At 35.9% G+C, this 20,121-nt stretch overlaps 1 protein-coding gene across 8 annotated transcripts in view; it reads left to right on the forward strand.

Moving 5' to 3' along the window:
* The window catches only part of CASK (calcium/calmodulin dependent serine protein kinase), a 202,193-nt gene that overhangs the window by 135,979 nt on the left and 46,093 nt on the right, over positions 1-20,121 (forward strand). For all 8 annotated transcript variants that reach the window (XM_030477067.1, XM_030477070.1, XM_030477071.1 and 5 more), the window contains 3 exons: positions 1,129-1,250; positions 18,081-18,158; positions 19,485-19,565. In XM_030477067.1, coding sequence (XP_030332927.1) covers positions 1,129-1,250; positions 18,081-18,158; positions 19,485-19,565 — 281 coding nt within the window. The remainder of the gene's footprint in view (positions 1-1,128; positions 1,251-18,080; positions 18,159-19,484; positions 19,566-20,121) is intronic.

Raw genomic sequence — 20,121 nt, forward strand, 5'->3', positions numbered from 1 at the left:
AAAAATATGTCAATCTTCAGATATTATCTGTCTCGACAGATAATAATAATAAATGAATAAGTAAACAAAATAAGCGTATTAAGGAGAAATTAGTGAAATACAGAATGCATAGAATTCTATACCCTGAATTAAGAATTTATATATGAAAATACATTCACTGTCAGACACCACCATTTTAGACTAACACTGGATATGCTAACATCTTTCCAGATGCTTATACCACTGTGGAAAAACTGAAGACATGGGCTGTGGTTAGATAAGCCAAAATTACTGTTCTAGTAATGCACACAAGTGGCAGCCACCACTGATACCTGATTTTTAAAACAAGTTGTTCCACAAGGAACCAATATGGGCTGGTTTACTCTGGATTTGTGTTGTGTTTCTATATCCTCCCCTGCTGTGAATTCAACTCTCCTCAAGGACTTCCACCTTCCAGAATGCCTCCTGTTTCTTCTTTCTGTCCCCATATCTCTTGCTTCTCTTTTCACCCGTACACCATATAAAAATCATCCCCACCTTTCTATGACCCAGAACAATCACTGGTCAAAAGGCAGCAAGTGCTGGGTCTGAGATAAGTAGGCAAGCAGAACAAACAGAACAAAAAACGGAGCTCATGTTACAGCTTTTTTTACCTTCTCTGGAGGACAGAGCAGTCAGATCTTTCTCTCTCTTCCCTCCTCTATCCAGATGCTGATTTTAAAAGATTTTGTGAGGGCATTTGGTTCTTTCAAATTTTTACTGATTTGGAATATGTATTTGAAGTTGGCCAGTAGTTCAAAAAGTGAAAAAAGAGAAGGTTGGGGTGAGAACAGGCAGATAACCCAAGTAACTTAATAAGACATCCTTAGAAACCATGCTAAAAGACAGCAAAGCGAAGCTTAATAAAAGCAGGCTTTAACCTCTTTTCAGTTAAATCATTTCTTATGTATAATTGCACTATATATGGGCACTGTTGATATACATAAAGTTTATTCAGTGAGTTTTCCTGTAGAAACTCCAGCTTTTTAAAGTTCCTGTTCCAGTTGTACCAGATGAAGTCAAAGTTTCCCTTTCCAAAGTTCAGTTTACTGTGAGTCTTTGCTTTATTGATTTTTATTCTTTCTCTTTTTCCTGTTTATTGCCCCATAGGAGCAGTCTCACAGGTGCTGGACAGCCTGGAAGAAATTCATGCACTTACGGACTGCAGTGAAAAAGACTTAGATTTTCTTCACAGTGTTTTCCAGGATCAGCATCTTCACACGCTACTAGATGTAAGTTTTCTGTGCTAAGCAGTTTGAATGTGCTTCTCTGTCTGTTGCTCATGGTGTATTTTGAGGGCTTTTACTTTATATTAGCTATACTGCAGTCCTATGGACTGAATAACCACTGCTGGATGAACCGCATCTTCTGTTTTAGCGTCATTTGAGAGGAAATATGCTCTGCCAACACTGTACAACGAAAACCAAAAATGGGAGATGGGCATAATCAGAAGATGCATTTCAAAAATGCACTCCTGAATCAAATGAACATGCTCATGTGACCATATAGATGAAGACTGTTTTATTACTAAATGTAACAGCTTGGATACCTCAGTGAATATCGCAAATCTAACAAGATGTCAAGGTTTTTTCCCAGTGGAAGACACCCAGCTATCTGATCTGGAGGTAGATGATTGTGGTCGTAGAAACTTTAGAATTTCTGAAAAATTGTTGAATGCTTTAGTTTGTATATGCAGCTTTGTAGGGTTATGATCTGAATGTAAATGGTGCCATAGTTCCTCTGGTGCCCAAACTCTTTAAAATGTAGTAGGTGACTTGTACATTTCTTACACTTTGTGTAGTGATTAGTGAATAGTAGGCCACCTGGATTCTGTGCACCGTTCAAGTTTAACAGATTCAAATCCACGCACAATTCCTTCCGGAAGAGGACCCAGCTGCAGGGTTCTGAATCGGCCTATATGGGAACATAAGCTTTCTAGTGAAGCTTCCCCACAATGTAGCTCTATGACTCAAAGAACCATAGAGAGTTAGCTGTTAAGTGATGAGTGCATTGCTTTGGCACAAGACTCTACAGTTCTAATCTTTGTTCTTGATAACTGCTTATGCGTTTTACATTAAACACTCATTGGATAAAATTATATGAAGCATGCAGGAAGAAGGTATTAGCAGCTCATGACTTTCCTGAATTGCATCTCCAACAACTCATCTTGCAATTTGCATTAAAATTTGATTTTTTTTTTCCCCCAGTAAGTTCATCTAGCTTGTGTTCCACATGCTTACATTGCTCTGTCTTTTTCTATCACAAGCTGCAGTATAGAAAGGTGATCAGATAATATGTATGAGAAATAAAAAACTGAACAGGAAGAGAATAACGTGAGTGTAATAATAAGAACTAAAACACTTGTGTCACTCATGCAGAAAGGTTTTAGGTATTTATTAACCATTCTCCTATGAGGAAAGGCAGGGAGAGCTGGGGTTTTTCAGCCTGGAGAAGAGAAGACTCCAGGGAGACCTTATTTGCAGCCTTTCTGTTCTTAAAAGAGGCCTATAAGAAAGATGGAGAGAGACTTTTTAGCTGGGCCTGTTGAGATAGGATGAGGGGTAATGATTTTAAACTAAAAGAGGGGAGATTCAGGCTGGATGTGAGGAAAAAAATTCTTTACAATGAGGGTGGTAAAACACTGGAACAGGTTGTACAGACAGGTGGCGGATGCACCATCCCTGGAGATGTTCAAGGCCAGCTTGGATGTGGTTCTGGACAACCTGATGTAGTTGAAGATGTCCCTGCTCATTGCAGGGGTTTGGACTAGATGACCTTCAAAGGTCCCTTTCAACCCAAACTATGATTCTGTGTTGTTATATAACTTCTTGGACTTTAACAAATCAGATAGCCTCTGTTTAAGCATTTTGCTCTATGACAGGTCTACCAGACATTAGCTCATGCTTCTGCAATGCTTTTACTTTTTCCTGTTCTTTACAATACCAGTCTGGTTCATAGTACTTCACTAATGATCTATTATTTCTGTAATGGTCTACCATATCCTTTTAAACAAGAAAAAAATTCAATGAATTCATAACATTTTGCCATCCTTATATTTAAAAGTCATAGTCACTCTCTTGGACAGAAAGGGATACATGTAAATGCACACTATAATAATATATTTGTGAGAACAAAATGTTGTCAAAAAGTGTTGTTTTATTCTGCTATGTGAAAGGTGAATGATAGAATTACATTGATACTACTCCAGTTTCTGTTTGAACTCTGAAAAAATCATCAGCTGTACTTGGATGAAGTTCTGTCAGGGAAACTGTTTACCCCTCTTGGAGTATTTGGGGTTAATGAGGCCATCAAAACAAGTCACCTGTAAAGCATTATATTCCACTAAGTAAGAATTTTCTAATCTGTTGTGAAGTTGTAGCTGTCACTTTGCATTAAAACTACTGTTCCTCTTCCTTGGCCTTTTTCCACAGTTAAATTTGTTCTCATGTTCCTACTCTTTCTCAAGAGTTATCCTTATTTTTAGATTAGGCACTTGATGATAGATCACTCCTGTGGCTGAAAATACCATCTTTTGCTTCTGAACTAACTCTTTTCCAGAAAGAAAAAAAGAAAAAAAAGAAAGAAAGGTCTACCTTTGTGTTAAGAGTGCAGGTTCCCCACATGTTGTTTTTTTAAGGCAATATAGGTCACAAAATGGAAGTCTTCTTTCTCAGTAATTCATTAACTTCAGTGTTATGAGAACAGAGATGCCTCTGAAGGCCATAGAAGGCAGCGTTCCTGTCATCCCATTGATTGTTTTTAATTGATTCATTTACGTATGTCTGTTTAGATAGCTATCTCATGACTCTCTTCCACTGTACTTGGGTGCCAAAGCTTTTCAAAACAAGGGGGAAAAAGGTGCCAACTACTTAGAAGTAATTTATATTCACTCCAGGCCAAATCCTGCAATACACCAGAGTATCCTGATGTGGGTTTATTGAATAGTTTATTTTTGTGATTTTTTAATTTCATATTTGTTATATGATTTTACAGAATCCCTGTATTCTTCGAGTGTTTTTTTCCTGTACAAAAGTCGCACAATTCATTACTAAAAACATCATTTTATTTACTAGGGAGAGTAAAGAAAAGGGCCTTCTAGAAACAACCATTTAGAAATATTCACTACCTAAAAAAAAAAAAAAATTAAAAAATAATTGTTTAATAATTGATGTTTCTTATAAGGTAAAAGTGTAACTTTGGGTTGGATGATTTTTTTTTTTTTCCTTGCTTCTGTTAGAAATATCATGATCAAAATTTTGGCAAATGCTGTAGGACATTCCTGTCAGTGTCATAGAACTGTCTCAGTTTATGCCTATGTAAATCTTTATAGATGGTTTCATTCCGGTATCCTGTTTAGATTAGAAAGAAGGTAATTAAGTAACGGATATAAATAACTTTCTGGGAAAAGAGAGTTAAATTTCAGTAGTTAAGCAGCTTTTATTACCACTGACAGATTTTTAGAAGCCTTATCAAATGCTTGAATTAGGATTTTTTTTTTTTTTTATTGACATTCAGGAAAGAGATCCTGGGAGGCATTGTGGTATTGTGTGGCAATACTGGTAAAGAAGTTGGAAATAAATGTGAAGAGGTTACTAATTTGGAGGCATTTATGTTTAGCTATTTTCTGTGTTATGACAAAAGATTTTGCTTTATTATTTGTTTTGAAAAGTATACTGGGCTTCAAGAGTGTGCCTAATGGGGAAGATCTTTACAGATTATGTTTTATCTCTGTCAATGCATCAAAGGAAGCAAGGTTTGCTAAAAAGTAAAACCAGAAGCTGCTATTTTATGCAGCTCCCTACACTAAAGAAGACAAGAGAAATCATTCTCCTATTGAGTCAAGTACTTTGGTCACCTCTTCAGGGACACTCTCTGTGTGTGATTCTGAATGCAGATGTCGTTTGATTTACAAGTGAGATTTTCACTCAGCAGGAGAACAATATCAGCTTTTGTGTGACTGGGGCCTCTCTATGCTACTGGCTTTGTCTGTGTCTGTCTGTCCTGAGTCAGATAGTTCTCTAGGCTCGTATCTTTTGGCTGTTAATTTAAGAAGTTTGTTATATTATTTTCTTAGATGGAATTGTGAAGGTAAGTGTTGTTATTTCTGAAAGTATATCTGCTATAGAAGCATTATGAACTTTTAAGAAAGTTGATTTTACCTCTTGCTGGCATAACACATTACACATGTATGGTTTAAACTAAATGAGATTAAATAAATTTTGGCGTAGCTATATGTGTTGTATCTGCATGTGTAGCCACTTCCTTCCTTTAGAGTTCTATGTATATTCACAGTGTATGTATTTAAGTTATACTAATCTTTCAAGAGACTTTTATGTCTGTTATCCTTTGCTGCTAATGGTAATGTTTCAGAGGAACATGCGCACACTTCAGAGTTCCCTTACGATTTCTTTTGAACTCGGTCATCCAAACAGATTTGGTCCTGAAGTCCAGACTTTTAAAGAAACATATTTTCTCTTTTCCTAGAATCAATGTTATTTGAATCTCAGTTTAGCCTCTTACATGGTTGGCTAAATCTTTCTACTGGATTTGTTTTGGTTTGTTCTGTTTACCCTCTCTCTGTTGGATGTTGGCACAGTAAATTTGAACATCTTTTGTAAAAGTAGCAGTTATTCAGCAGTGTCCAGCCATAACTGATACTATAGTTCTCTATTTGAAAATGTTTTAAATTGTTTTTACACTTTTCCTCCATTTGCTTTTTTCTGAGCACAGTGTATTGATTTAACAATTCTTTTATATACGTTGGTAAAAAAAACAAGAGACAGTTTGATTTCTATTTTCAGGACATTTCGTTTTCTTCTTCCTTTCTTTTCTTTTAAATCACAAATAGACTGGTGGAATACCAATCATATGATGTAGTGAAGAAATAAAACCAGCAATTCTGTATAAAAATCTTAAATATTTTAATGAATCATCTATTTTTTATATATTTTTATTTGAATAATAATGGCTTTCTGTGTGAATCACATGGTATAGTTCAAGTTTTTTTGGATGAACATTGGTCCTTACCCTCTTGAATACTGATTATGTTTAAACTAATAAGCGGAACATGTTTTAGTGAAACATGAATGCATTTCTTTTGCAAAAACAGTTCAGAAAGTGTATGTGTGCTAGATGTCTTGCTAAACTCCCTCAGAACATGTTATGCTTACATGAAATACTCCTTATTTTTAAAAAACCTTGTTTTCCTTTTTTTGTAAGTATCATTGAAGTGATAAGTTTTTAAGACAAAAGCAAACGGAAAATATTTGTTAAAAAAAAAAAAAAAAAAAGAAAGAAAAAGAAGCTGTGTTGGCAGGAAAGCACCTTGCTATTTGAGGAATCAAATCTGGCCTTTATCCCAGTCCAGCAGAGGCAGCATGCTCAACCCCAGGGAGTGGGAGGGATTGTCTCTCACACTGCAATGGAAACTCCTTTCCCAAGTAGCATAGAAGGAAAAATGACCAAGCCTTAGGGAGAACTGTTTGAAGAATTCCTTCACCAGGTGGGCTGGATCGTCATCACCAGTGCAGTATGCTTTTTCTCTGAAAGGTAATTTCTCTGGGAGGCCATATCTGCAAGAACACTAAAAGCGGAGGCTATTCTAGAATTCCTTCTGCATTGTTTCATAGTCATTCTCTAAAATACCTTCCATTTTCAACTTCTTTCATATCTTTGCGTTTCATTTTCTGTGTTCCTGGGATATGTAGATTACTGTGCTAGTCAGCATCATCTCATTGTTTTCTAGTTTTTCCTGTTTCTCTGTCCTATGAATTTATATAGATAATTTGTCTTATATTTACTCTTCTGAACAGAAATAATTTTTGTTCCACATTTTTATTATATCTTATATAATACTGGTATATGACTGGGTCTCTTAAACCTAAGATTCATACAATGAAGAGATAACAGTAACTTTTATATTGATTTTCATTTTTGATAAATGCATGTATCCACCACTTTCCAACAATGCATAACTCTGGGTTGGATTTCATTACACTGTAATAGTTGCTTTGTTGCACTTAGACTGTTTTCTTTCTAACTAATGTTCTGTCATTTCTGAATATTTATAAACATAGTACTGATGTGGTGAATCATGAGGTGAAATTCAGCTTAATGAAGTATGTACTTTAAAGGAGAACTGTACTATTCAGCCCGTTCCTCTTGGCCTAATGTCCATCCTGTTCCCTGTGTCAATGATGTGTCATTGTGAGTGTCTGTGCAAGTGTGTGTCTGTGTACACCAACGTATCTTACTCCAAAAGCATAAATCCATAGACCTTAGCATGTGGAATTAAAAATTCCCTTGATTACAGTGTATTGTCATATTACTGGGCCCTGATCTGTCAAAGTACTTTAGAAGTGTATTCCTGGCACCTGTAAAACATTTAATTAGCTTCACTGATATTGTTTTGAGGTAAAGAGAATGGTTTTCATATTTGGCTTTCTAGATTTTCTTCACTTTTTTTATGTTGTGTGTAGTTCAAGCTAGTTTCAGTTCCTTTTTAACCATAAGGGCTACCTGTTTGGGGTGGGGTTGTCTGGGGAGGGCAGCTTGTTATAAAACTTCAGATTCTCAAATTTAGTATTTCTCCAGGAGCTTGGGACTTACTGTGAGAAACACTACACCACGTGGGATGCAGTCCACAAGCCTTGAATAACAAACATTTCAGCTTTGTTGGTGCTGGGAGCTTTCTCCAGAATGATATTTTAGTCTACACTTGGTTTATCTTAAAATACCCAAGGCAATATAGTAACAGCCCACTAAGCTATCCTTCTCTCTTTGAAGTCAGTTAGGCCTCACTGCTCTGACTTCCAGTTATTCAAGTAATTGGCTGTTACATGTTGACTGCTCTTTGTAGTAATGAGCTCATTGCAGTATGTTTTTATTCTCAGTATATCATTACAAAAGATTTACGTGGATAGGGAAAAACAAAAATGGCTGAAACGCCAACATTAGCAACTCCTGGTGCAAGATATGCTTCATGTCACAAAGCAGGTGAGAAGCTGTGTCCTTTGCCAACCTTCTGTAATCACTGTGGGTTTAACTAGTTTTGTATGGATTTTATATCCCCCTGGAATGATGTTTGTGGTCATTCTCATCCTTTTCTTCCAGGTGGTGATCTAACCCTGAAGAGTTAATTAACTGACAGAAGGCTTAACCTGAGTCTATAGTTCCTGCTGTAGGTCATTAGTCCATATGGGAAGGGGGTAGAGTGTGGGAGAAAGACAGGAGCAAATGTTATTCTGTGGGGTGTATCAAGATGTTGTCCATGTAACATAACTCTTTTTATAGCCTTTCCTGTGTTGAGGGATTAGATTTCCCTGGTGCTTATAGAATCATTTAGGTTGGAAAAGACTTTTAAGATCAAGTTCAACCATTAACCTAGCATTGCCAAATCCACCACTAAACAATGTCCCTAAGCACCACATCTACATGTCTTTTTAATATCTCCAGGGATGGTGACTCCACCACTTTCCTGGGCAGCCTGTTCCAGTGCTTGACAACCCTTCTGGGGAAGAAATTTTATCTAATATCCAATCTAAACCTCCCCTGGCACAACTTGAGGGCATTTCCTCTTGTCTTGCTTATTACTTGGGAGAAGATACTGACATCCACCTCACTACAACCTCCTTTCAGGTGGTTGTAGGGAGTGATGAGGTCTCCCCTGAGCCTCTTTTCTCCAGGCTAAACAACCCCAGTTACCTCATCTGCTTCTCTTAAGACTTGTGCTCCAGACCTTTCACCAGCTTCGTTGCTCTTCTTTGGACATGATCCAGTACCTCAATGTCTTTAATGCTTGCTTTTATCTGACCAGCTGCTTGGTGGTTTAACCAACCACCTTTAAAAGTTGGTTTGCCTTGGTTTTGTTGAGATCAGCTTCCATTAGATACCTGATGCAGCAAAAAAAATTAAGTGAATGTTATTGAAATAACAGGGGTTTTGTGTCCTTGATATTACAAATATGTTAAAGTACCTTGTGAAATAACAATTTAAGTCTCTGCCTTTCACAACAGTACTTCTGCTACATTCCATAATGAGAGTGGTTTTTTTTTTTATTGGGACCACTGAATTTCATTGTGTTGCTGTGCTAATTTTCTTGGTACTGTGATGTACAAAACAGTACCTTTATCTCATCCTAGTTTTACTTCTTTTATCTTTCCAAAAGAAGTTAGTGTTTGCAGTGTGAACAGAGAAAAATCTGGTTTATGATGTAGGAACGGAGTGCACACACACACATCCGCCCCAAGAAAAATTGGCTGGAGGGACTTGTGGCAAAGTTCCTGAAATAGAAAAAGATTAGATGGCATAATGAAGATGTCTTGCAGTGTGTACTGGAGAACTGAAGGGTATCCTGGATATCTGCAGTCAGCTCATGGCAGCAGAAACTGAAGAGTTCCCACCTCCTTTAAGGAGGTAGGAAACCATCTTAGCCAGTCTACTTAAATCTAAATAATTTTTTGTTTTGTCACTATGATTTTAAAGTGTACCATGTATTCATTTAAGATTATTCAATCCCAGGCTTTGCTTACCACACTTCCCAATTTGAGAGAACATATGTTTACCTACATGTATCACATATGAGTTAGAATTTTGCTAAATTGCAACCTCATCCTCTTTGGCAAGCTATGTACATGTACTGTCTGGTGTATCTTTTAACATCTGCTATCACTTGTTGAGAACTGCACCACTTACAGTCAATAGAATTTTTATGACAATTATTAATATAGTTTTTTCTTAAACTATGAGATAAATTACTAGGTTAGAGTCCTAATTTATAGTGAAATATAATGTCAGATACTGGAGTCTGGATTTCTTACACATGAATGAGGCATTTAGGACACCTGAAATTAAACAGAAGGAAATAATGTCCTGTGTGATTGTGAGGAGTAGCGTAATTGTTCATTATTGATACATCTATGACACAAAAAGAAAAATAATCACCTTCTTGGCACAATTTAAAAGGAGGATTGTGGGAAAAAACCACACACACCCTGCAGTTTATTCTGTAAGAATATTGTCCTTAGCTCTTTTACCTCTGAAGTGTGAAGGATTCGAATTTACAGGATGAGTGTACAGCACATGGTAGTTTCTGCTAAACAGGTATACATTCTACAATAGAGCTAAAATCTGTTCATAGCTCATGTAGGCTGAAGGTTAAAAGTTAGTCCCTTGCAAAGAAATAAAACATACAAGTCAGATACTACTGAACATCTTGACATGTGACCATGAGGTCTGAACCAGTATAAGCATGTGTCTTTGAATCTGCTTTTAACTCTATCAGTTTAAAAAAATAAAATTAGATCTAAGATTGATTTAGAACAAACTCTGGAAATATTTTACTTTTTATTGAAGACTGTAAAAAGCAATGTGCCATGTATTATGCAGAAGTAGAAATATTTCCTTTATCATTTTAAAAGCTAAAATTGCTGCTTGTCCAAACTAGCAGTATAAGAACTACAGTTAAAAAATGGCTACACCCACATATGTAAGCACAGTGAATTTATTGAGCTGCGCAGATTTGTATAGTCTCAGTTTCAGATTGAACTTTGTGTGATTTTCCCACGGTTCGCAACTGCCTGCAGTTTCACTACAGAATTGTAACCTATTGAGAGAATTTAAACGTGGATACATTTTCACTTTTTAAAGTTTTGATCAAAAGATAGATACAACAGATATCCCAACATTTAGCTACGTAACAGAATGAAAAAAATAAAAATAAAAAAAAAAATCAGTGCCCCATACTTTAACCTTTCAATGCAAGATTTGGGTGATAAAACATTGAGTGGTAACGTATGTAATGTCACTTGGCATCTTTTCCTATTGCCAACACTGGCAAATGACTGTCTGCTTGCCTTCCAACTGTCTGTCATGGTTTAACCCTGGCCAGCAACTAAGTACCATGCAGCTGCTCACTTACTCACTTCATCACCACCTTACCTGCTCCCCAGTGGGATGGGGAGGAGAATCAGAAAAGGTAAAACCTGCAGGTTGAGATTAGAACAGTTTAATAATTGAAATAAAGTAAAATATAATAATAATAATAGGAAAAAGAGAGAAAGGAATGAAACCCAAGTGATGCACAATACAGTTGCTCACCACCCACTGACCAATGCCTGGCCCATCCTGAGCAGCAGTTGGCAGCTCCTGGCCAACTCCACCCACTTTCTGCACTGAGCATGACATACTATGGTATGGAATACCCCTTTGGCTAGTTTGGGTCAGGTGTCCTGGCTGTGCTCCCACCTGGCTTCTTGTGCAGCTCCTCACTGGCAGAGCATGAGATACTGACAAGTCCTTGATTTAGAGTAAGCATTACTTAGCGACAACTAAAACATCGGTGTGTTATCAGCGTTGTTCTCAGGCTAAAGCCAAAATACAGCACTCAACCAGCTACTAGGACGAAAATTAGCTCTATCCCAGCAGAAACAAGGGCACTGTCAAGTAACCAAATTGCTACCGATACCCAGACCCCATGAAGGCAATGAGGAGGATTTCTTTTTGAGTTTCTTTTTACCCCTTGGATTACTATGAAGGCAATGCCTACATAATTCTTTGGGTGTGCACTTCTTTGGGGTTGGGGGGGATGTGTCTTCCCTCTGAAAAGAAGCCTACGATTATTTCAGGGTTCCACCTTTATCAAACGGATAATATATCTGTCACCTTCTGTCCTTTAATTTATATTCATCCTCAGTAGAATGAACCTTGATCGTTTGTGCTACTGAGATGCTGTTCTAGCAACTCAGTAGGACCACAGCTGACAGGCGCTGTTTGTTGTCACATTGTTTGCAATCATGTGCAGTGGGAATTGAACTAATACACAGAGAAGAATATTTGGCTCACTTTGGTTGGCTTTCCTCTCTTCTCTTCTTCCCCCCAAAAGTTAAGTTCTTGATTTAAAATAAAACAAGTGAAGAAGCCCAAATGTGAGATGGTCCCAAAAAAAAAAGGAAGCAGCTTGAAGTTACAATTCCATAGCATTGATTGACTTTACCTGGCATAATTTTGTCTTACCTGTTGTTGTAGGTAAAGACATAAGAAAATCTGATTCATTTCTGACACAGGTAGCAGCAAGTGTAACTGTTCTACAAGTAGCACATTATGAATATGTAAGAATACAGGTGACTTTTAAAAGCAAATTACAGTTGGCCTCCATTTTGCAGATAAAATTTCCTCTAAAAATTAAAAGAATATGCGTATTTCAGTTCTATCACATAAATAATCAAAAGTAAAGTGAAGTTCAGAGTTCTCTTTACTATTATGATTTTTTTTTTTACATAAAACATAATTCATATGTTGCATGAATGTGAATATGTAGGAAGAAATTGAGTATTTCAAATAAACGTAACCTCTGTCAGGGTTACTGAAAGTCTGAGTGCCTGAATTAACAAGCTGCAGTGATGGCAGCTGTCAGTTCTATGGCATGACAGAAGCAAATATTTGTCTGGTTAGACAGAATTAATGTACTGCTTCGACTGTCTTGTTCTATGAATACTGTGTCAGGGAGTCTTCATTTTAGTGGATAAACTACTTCCTGAAACCTACTGAAGTAGCTTTGTTCACTGTTTCATTGCACAGCATTTCACAGTGTAAGGAACTTGAATGCAAAGGTTGATCATACTCCTATGGTAAGTGTATCACACAAAGAAGTTTGAAGCTGTGGAGGGCTGAAACCTGTAATGCTCTAGAGTCTAGAAAATAGAGTCTTAAAGATGTTTCACACTTTCATACAAGATGGGATTGCAGTGTGTGCTGTAGAATTATGCATTATAAATGAATGTTAGGTCACTGATGCTGAAATGGGAACAGTGAGCTTCAGACACAGACCTTAACAATGAAAAGCAGGAGGTTTAAATAAACAAACTGTCTAAACAAAGTTGAAGATAAAGCCCCTGCTAACTGTGACCTTGTTACTCAGTGTGTTTTTCAGGAGAAATTGTTGCCTTCAGGGATGTTTTCCCTTGATGGCATAGGATTCCAGGGAAAGAGACGCCCATAGGAAGGTTACAACATTTTGCACAGAAAAGGAGAAGTGAAAAAGAACTGGCAGAAGAAAGAATGAGGTGGTCTATCAATTATCTAATTGGCTTTTTAATTTTAGCACTTCTTTGATATTGCTGCTTGTGAATATTATTTCATTTAGTAGATCATGGATTTCTTTCAGGCTTGCAGCACATGAAACCTCTGGAGTAAATGGAGTTCCATGATAGGGAGCTGTGAAAGGTAACAGTGCCACAAGCCTATTTGTTAGTAAATGTTGCTGTGCAAGGGGCAGCATCTCCACCCAAGAATTTTTAGATGGTATAAAACCTAAAAGTGATGAAAACCAGTCCTCTAATATCACTGTATTGTATATATTTATATTGTTCACAAAGCAAAAATCAAATATATAATTACATGTTTTAGTGATTATTTTTAGATGTTTCAATTTGGAGATTTAAATACTTGAGTTTGGCAACCCAGTATGTATCTGTCTGAATTAGAACAGAATCCTCACAAAATGTGTATCTGGGTTGAAAGATCATGGGGTTTTATGCTCTAGCAGTTCAGTAGCTCTTGTTTTAACAAAAGTTTCTCCTTTGCATCACAGTAACTTCCAGATTTTGGATAAAATACTTACTGATTTCACTGTGTGATCTAACTTTGATTACATTAAAGATTCGACCAGGTAGTGAGGCTAAATTTCTCCTAATTGTGATGTATCTAAATTTTTCAGTGTGACATTGAATGGAGCTTGTGTTTGGGCAATATTCTGGCTCCTCTTACAGGAAATAGTTAAAAAGGAATTTCTGCACATCTGAAAAACTAGTCAGAAGAGATGAGTTTGTTGTTTTGTCTCGCCTGCCTGATTGTGGATTAGGCTTTGGGCTGTCTGCTTTTAAATACCAGAAGAAACGAGTTCCCTTTATACAGATAGAAGACAAAAAGTCTCAACTCCTACGAAGCTGGGCAACTGATACTGACACGACTTGACTTGTTGTGGGTATTCTCTTCATACTGTTTGTGTTCTAGCATGCAAAAATTAAGCAAAACGTGTCTTTTTAAGAAGCAGTACTAGTCTATTCATTAACTATAATGTCAATTAGTGTTTGTTATGTCAAGTTTTGTTAACATATATCCATTGTGATTGTTAAGCTTTTCTATAGCAAGCTGTTTTCTGATTTTCTGTGTAGCAAATGCAGAAATGGTGCTGAGAAGCAAAATATTCAGAAGTCTTGAAATTCTAAATATTACAATTGCTGCGGCATTTTAAAATTATTGTTAATTATTATTAGAAATTTTCAGTTATGTTTATTCTTATTGCTGAGTGAAATTGTTAGAGGTTGGGCTACTGGAGTGAGGGGCAGAGTTATTTTCTGGAAAATAAAAGCATCCCAGAAAAAAGAAAGCCCATCATTAGGGCACATACAGATTTTACCTCACTGAATGTCTGTTGGTATTACATAGAAAAACATTCTGTTGAGGACAGAATGAACCAGTGAAGAATGAACCAGTTTATTCTGTTCCATAAGAAACCACCTTTGGCATGGTCCCTGAAGGACTTGGAGTTGCAAGGCTGCTGAAAAACAGCAGCTTTGTAAACGGGCAGGTTTTCTGTGATTAAAATTGTGTAGCTAACTGCACATGTTAATATGTTCTGTACCACAGCAGTATATAAGGCTTGTCTGTAATTGTCATTAATGTTTACTTTAACCTACAATGTGTGCAAACAGGTTTTATTCAGTTTTCTAAAACATTTTGTAAAACATTCATTTAAAGGTGTGTTAGATTCTTATGTCCAATGGAACAAATATTCTTCTTAATGTGTCTAAATGAACCTCTGAATTCAGATGCCTTCAGAGTCAAATTATAGAGCTACACATTTCTTTTTCTTAATTGCTTCTGCTATAGCTGTTGTTTAAGTGCAAAAATATTTTAAAAGTATTGCAAAACAATTTTTTTTTCAAAGATTGCAAAGAAAGTAGGACTGCTTCACCAGTTCTGGTGCATTAATGCATAGCATAAGCTTTGCTCCTCTTGCCAGATTCTGCTGTTCTGACAGAAAGCTTCTGATCATCTTCTGTGACCAGTAAAGACTAATTATCGTTAATGTGTTTTTTAAAATAGGGTTCACAACGCTAAAAAATTCTGTCCAGACTGCACATACAATTACTAAAATTGGAAATGAGAGATAACAGAATAATATCCTGGATGTGTCCTTCTGTTTATATGAGTACATACCAAACAAGACAGTTTAGAACCAGATTTATTTTAATGCCAAAAAAAATTCTGTGAAAGCATTGCTGAAATGGTATCTTGAAAAAAATTAAAATATAAAGCAAATACTAAGAGGTACTAACACTTCCTTTGTTTCTGGGTTTACTTACTGTTACTTCCTGTGTTTTTAAAGATATGCCTCAGTTGTAAGCTAAAAACTTCATGAACTAATTTGAATTAGAGTATACCATTTCAACCATGTTACTGGTTTTAATTAGGAATTTACCATTTAAATATGCATTTCAAGTTGGAGAGGTTCCGAGTTTCTTTTCAGATTTATTGTGTGTTTTGTTTCCTTCTTGGTTTTTAGAGTTAAGATTGGACAGAACTTTAGAGAAAAACACATTATACTCAGGGTAAATGTAATGTGGTGTAGGCTGTTTGTATAGTGTTTCTTATTAGACTCTGGAATGAGTGCCTTCCACTGTAATAAGCTTTGGAGGTAAATTACCCAACAAGATTCTCTAGAAGAGATCTGCTTGTGCTATGGAAGCTACTAAAAATACATCGTTTCTCTAATTGAGGCTGTCTTCTACCTCCAGAAACAATGAATGGATGCTGTGTCTTGGGTAATATATAGGCTTTAAGCCTTAATGCAGATGTGAAGGTTTTTCTTTTAAGTACTGTCAGAGTCCCTCCTAATAGTTCGGTGCTTTGGAAGCAAATCTCAGTAAGTAGCATTCCTGGAAGATTAAATTTAAGTGCCCATGCCTCAGCATGAGAAAATGAATGCACCCTTGTTTAGTCTGAACTTTGCCTTGATTTTTTTCTAAACATTCTTAGAGGCACTGCTTTCTACTTTCCTTTCTGCCTCCTTCCTAGTCTCAGAAGATAACTCTTCCATGATAGTGAGAAAAAAATTGTTTCTGTAAACTGCTGGTTCTTTTGAATCACAATAACAGCAATTTGAGTCTTCAGCAGCTTAGCTTTTAACCAATTGCTAGAAATAACTAATAAAGATATTTTCGTGCTAACTTTTCTGTAATTTCATTAATCATTTCTGTAATTTCATTAAACAGGATGTATGTGTGACTCTTAGAAAAATACACTCAATAGTATTCATATTGGGTCTCAGCTTCTACTGCTGTATACAGTACTTAATGCAGTTTCTTAACAGGTGTATGAATGTGATAATAATTTGGAGTTGCTGGAGTTTGGGTGTGTTCTGTTTACTTATTTAAGAAAAGGAAAAACCAAGTACTTGTGTACGCAGCTAAAATGTCTCCTGAACTATAAGGCAGCAAAAAGCTTGTGATTTAAAGACTTCACCGGTGGTCAAGGCTGCTTAAACTGTTAAGTATTTTGGCAGCACAAGATGAAGTTGTTGGATGTGGAAGAAACTGATTTAGCTTGACTTTTCTAATTTTCCTCTTTCTGTATTTGTTTGCATATGGACTTGAAATGTTCAGCATGTGGAATAGATTGTTAAAGAGCGCAAGGAAAATTATGATGATGCTATTGGATTGTATTTATTGCAATTTGCATCTCTTCTAAAACTGAATGGTATTTCACATGAGAAATACAAGAGAGAAATACTTCTGCAGCATGACAAGATTCCCTTTTTCAAATATCTGAGGTTGTCCTCAGCCAACTCATGCAGCTGTAAGCTTCTCCATGCAAGCTGCTGAGCAACCCTTGCTCAGCAGCCTAAATGGAGTTGATTCTTATCAACTCATCTTTTACAGTGTTAGGAATGCCAAAGGTGCTAAGAGTCCCTTGTGTATTTTGAATCTTTGTTTATGTACACTATTTTGAATTTCAGTCAAATTTTGAGTATTTCCAAAGTTGAGAGACTCCACAACTTCCCTGGGCAACCTGTTGCAGTTTCACGATCCTCACCGTGATAAAAAATTCTCTAATATCCTAAAAATAGTTATTTGTATCTTTTTTCTGTCTTACATTTCAAAGAAGTCATCTAACATAAATAGGAATAATTACAGGCATGTCCATCTTCATATCATTTGAAAAGTAAGCCAAAAGATTTTTATTTGAAAATAGTACTTATAACAATGCCTTTTTGTTCTTAAGTATCATTTATACCTTTAAAACATACACAGTCTGTTAGGTTTGTATGATAGAAAGCCTGTAATATCTACCTCTAATTTGAAACTGAAGACAGATCTTTCTCCTATTGCATTTTGCATAGTTGTGGGGTTTTAAAAATTTTTCAAAACAAATAATTAACCTGGAAGGTTTACAATTTCCTATTTAAATAGTTTGGCATTCTTCTGTCCAATAGGAAATCCTAGTAAAAATAAGGGTACTTTTTTTTTGTGAGCACTCCTTCTTGGGAAGTTTTGGTTTTCTCTTCTAAGATTTTGGCTTTTGTAGCCTTCTATCTTCAAGAGCATTTTCCCATATTCTGAGGTTTATTTAAATTACTGTTTGGAATGTTTGATGATTTGATTTATTGAGACAAGCGCGATATGCAGAATAATTTGATTTTATAGCAGAATGTATGGCTTACAGCATTTATTTGAGATTCATAGGATCACTTCTAGTAGAAGAATATAGTTTCTGTAAATCTGTGGAAAAAGCATGGGAGGTTTGCAGAATCCCTTAACCTCTTGAACTTTCCCATGTCATCCTATGAACTCTGAATCTATGGCACTCTTCAAATCTGGAAATGTTTAAAAATGAAAAGCCAAAACCCTGAGCTGCTAGATTTTGTATATAAAACATCTGTGGCTCATGCAGTTTAACAGTCATCTTAATTTTGGTAACATAAGCAGACTATTGTTAGCACTCATCATTACTTTATGTAAAGTAGCATATGATTTCAAAAGTTTGTTTTCCTGTTATTTCAGCTTTATGATAAAATAAACACAAAATCTTCACCACAAATCAGGAATCCTCCAAGTGACGCTGTACAGAGAGCCAAAGAGGTAAAGGCTTTAAAATATATTTTTTTACTTTGAAAGTTTGATTGTATTTAAAGTGGAACATTTTTTTCTTCATTAAGACACTGATACGTATTTTGTAGTATAATCTGAATTATTTCTGAATTCTACTGTTGCTTGCTGAAGTTACATAAATGTGCATAATTGAATTACGTCTGTGTTACATATGTTACTCAGTTTCACCATTTAACCTTTGCTGCAACAATAGCGGCAGTAAAAGGAATACTCCTGTTGAGTAAATGCAGTATCTTTAATGTTCAGTTTATTTACCTGCAGAAGTTTCATGTTTATATGATTAAGTCAAAAAAAAAAAAAAAACATTTCTAGGTATCAGCTCTTTAAATTCAAAAACTAAGTTTATCATAGACAGTTCTAAGAAGAGCAGACCTAGAAATGCAATGAAGGTGGCCCATTTGACCAAAGATAGACACAGATGTTCGTAAGTATACCTGACAGACAGTATTTTATTTATTACAAGTAGTAAAAGCAAAATAGCTGTATTATATATTATCAGTATAAATAAGTACAGTTCTTAAGGGTAGTGTCATAAGGAAACACTGTTTATAGTTCTATTAAAACAGCATGAACAGGAAGACTTTAAAACAATGTGTAGAAGCTGAAGTCACACTGATAGAGACTCTGAAGCCCTATTCTGCAAAATTTTCTGGCAGTTAATCCTGGAAGGTGCTTCCAGAAGCAAAATACTCTGCTTTTATTTTCCAAGTAGTTGCATGTGAAAATAAAGGTGTAAGTATCAGGTTGCAGGCAAATGGGCTAAAGCTTATTTACTTCCTCTTCCTTCCCCCAATGATAAGCTGAAGTATGGCTCCAATTTTATAAAATCTGGAGCTTGGAGGTGGGATAGCAGGTGGACTACCTACACTTGATGTCTTTAACAATTTAATTTGTGGAGAGAAGGTTTTATGAGTCTTTTTTATTCTGCTTTTAAACTGATTATTTTAATAAATTGAGACCATGCATGAACGTAGCAATTAGTGGTGGTGATGTGTGTCTCCTGTTAGCGCTTCATTTCTGTTTCCATATATTTAGCTGTTGGAGGAATACTGTCAATTGAATAAAGAGCGACTGTTTCTTTCAAATTTCTGCTTTAATCTCTCTCAGAAAGAAAATTGAAATGAGGTATTTTATTCTCTTAGGGGGAGCACATTCTTCTAAGTGCTCTCCTGTCAAAAATATTCTTTTGTATATTCTTATAGATATTCTGACTGATCAGTCAGGGTTTTCATTTGTTTGATTAATAGCTTTATTTTAAAAAAGTTATTATGGGCATTTTTCCTGCTTGTTTTGCAGGTATTGGAAGAAATTTCATGTTACCCAGAGAACAATGATGCAAAAGAGCTAAAGCGTATTTTAACACAACCTCATTTCATGGTAAGCAAATGCTACTCTTCTTGGGTTTATTTTTTTTAATATTCTTTACATTAGACAACTTAAGTTCAGTAAGTTCTCCCTAAAATCTGCAAGTGATGAAACTGCATATAATACAATATACCTATTAATAAATATTTCTGCTGGTCTGGCAAAATAGTTACTGTTACTACTACTATTGGTCCTCATTACTGTGCTGAAAACTGTCAGCAGTTTGGAATAATCTAATTATGGAACAATTTCACTGTCTTTGGGGGAGCTGTGTTACACTTAGAAAGAAGAGCGAATCTTTTCGCATGTCCATAGGCAGAGCTGGGATCCTTATTTTTCTTTTTTCCAAGGTCTTGTTAGGATAAAGGTGCGTAAATTCATTGCAAAATAAGTGTTTATTCAACATTATTTTACGATAAATCAATAGCTTCTACAATCCAGTTACATATCAATTCCTACTGTGTCTGTTTCACAAACCTGATTTACGGGCAGTAATTGTCCTAAGTTCTGGGATGTGACTGCTTAATAACTTGGTTCAAGTTAGTGAAGTCCAGTCTTTTCAAACTAC

Source organism: Strigops habroptila, chromosome 2 (assembly GCF_004027225.2).
Source record: "Strigops habroptila isolate Jane chromosome 2, bStrHab1.2.pri, whole genome shotgun sequence".
Classification (NCBI taxonomy): Eukaryota; Metazoa; Chordata; class Aves; order Psittaciformes; family Psittacidae; genus Strigops; species Strigops habroptila.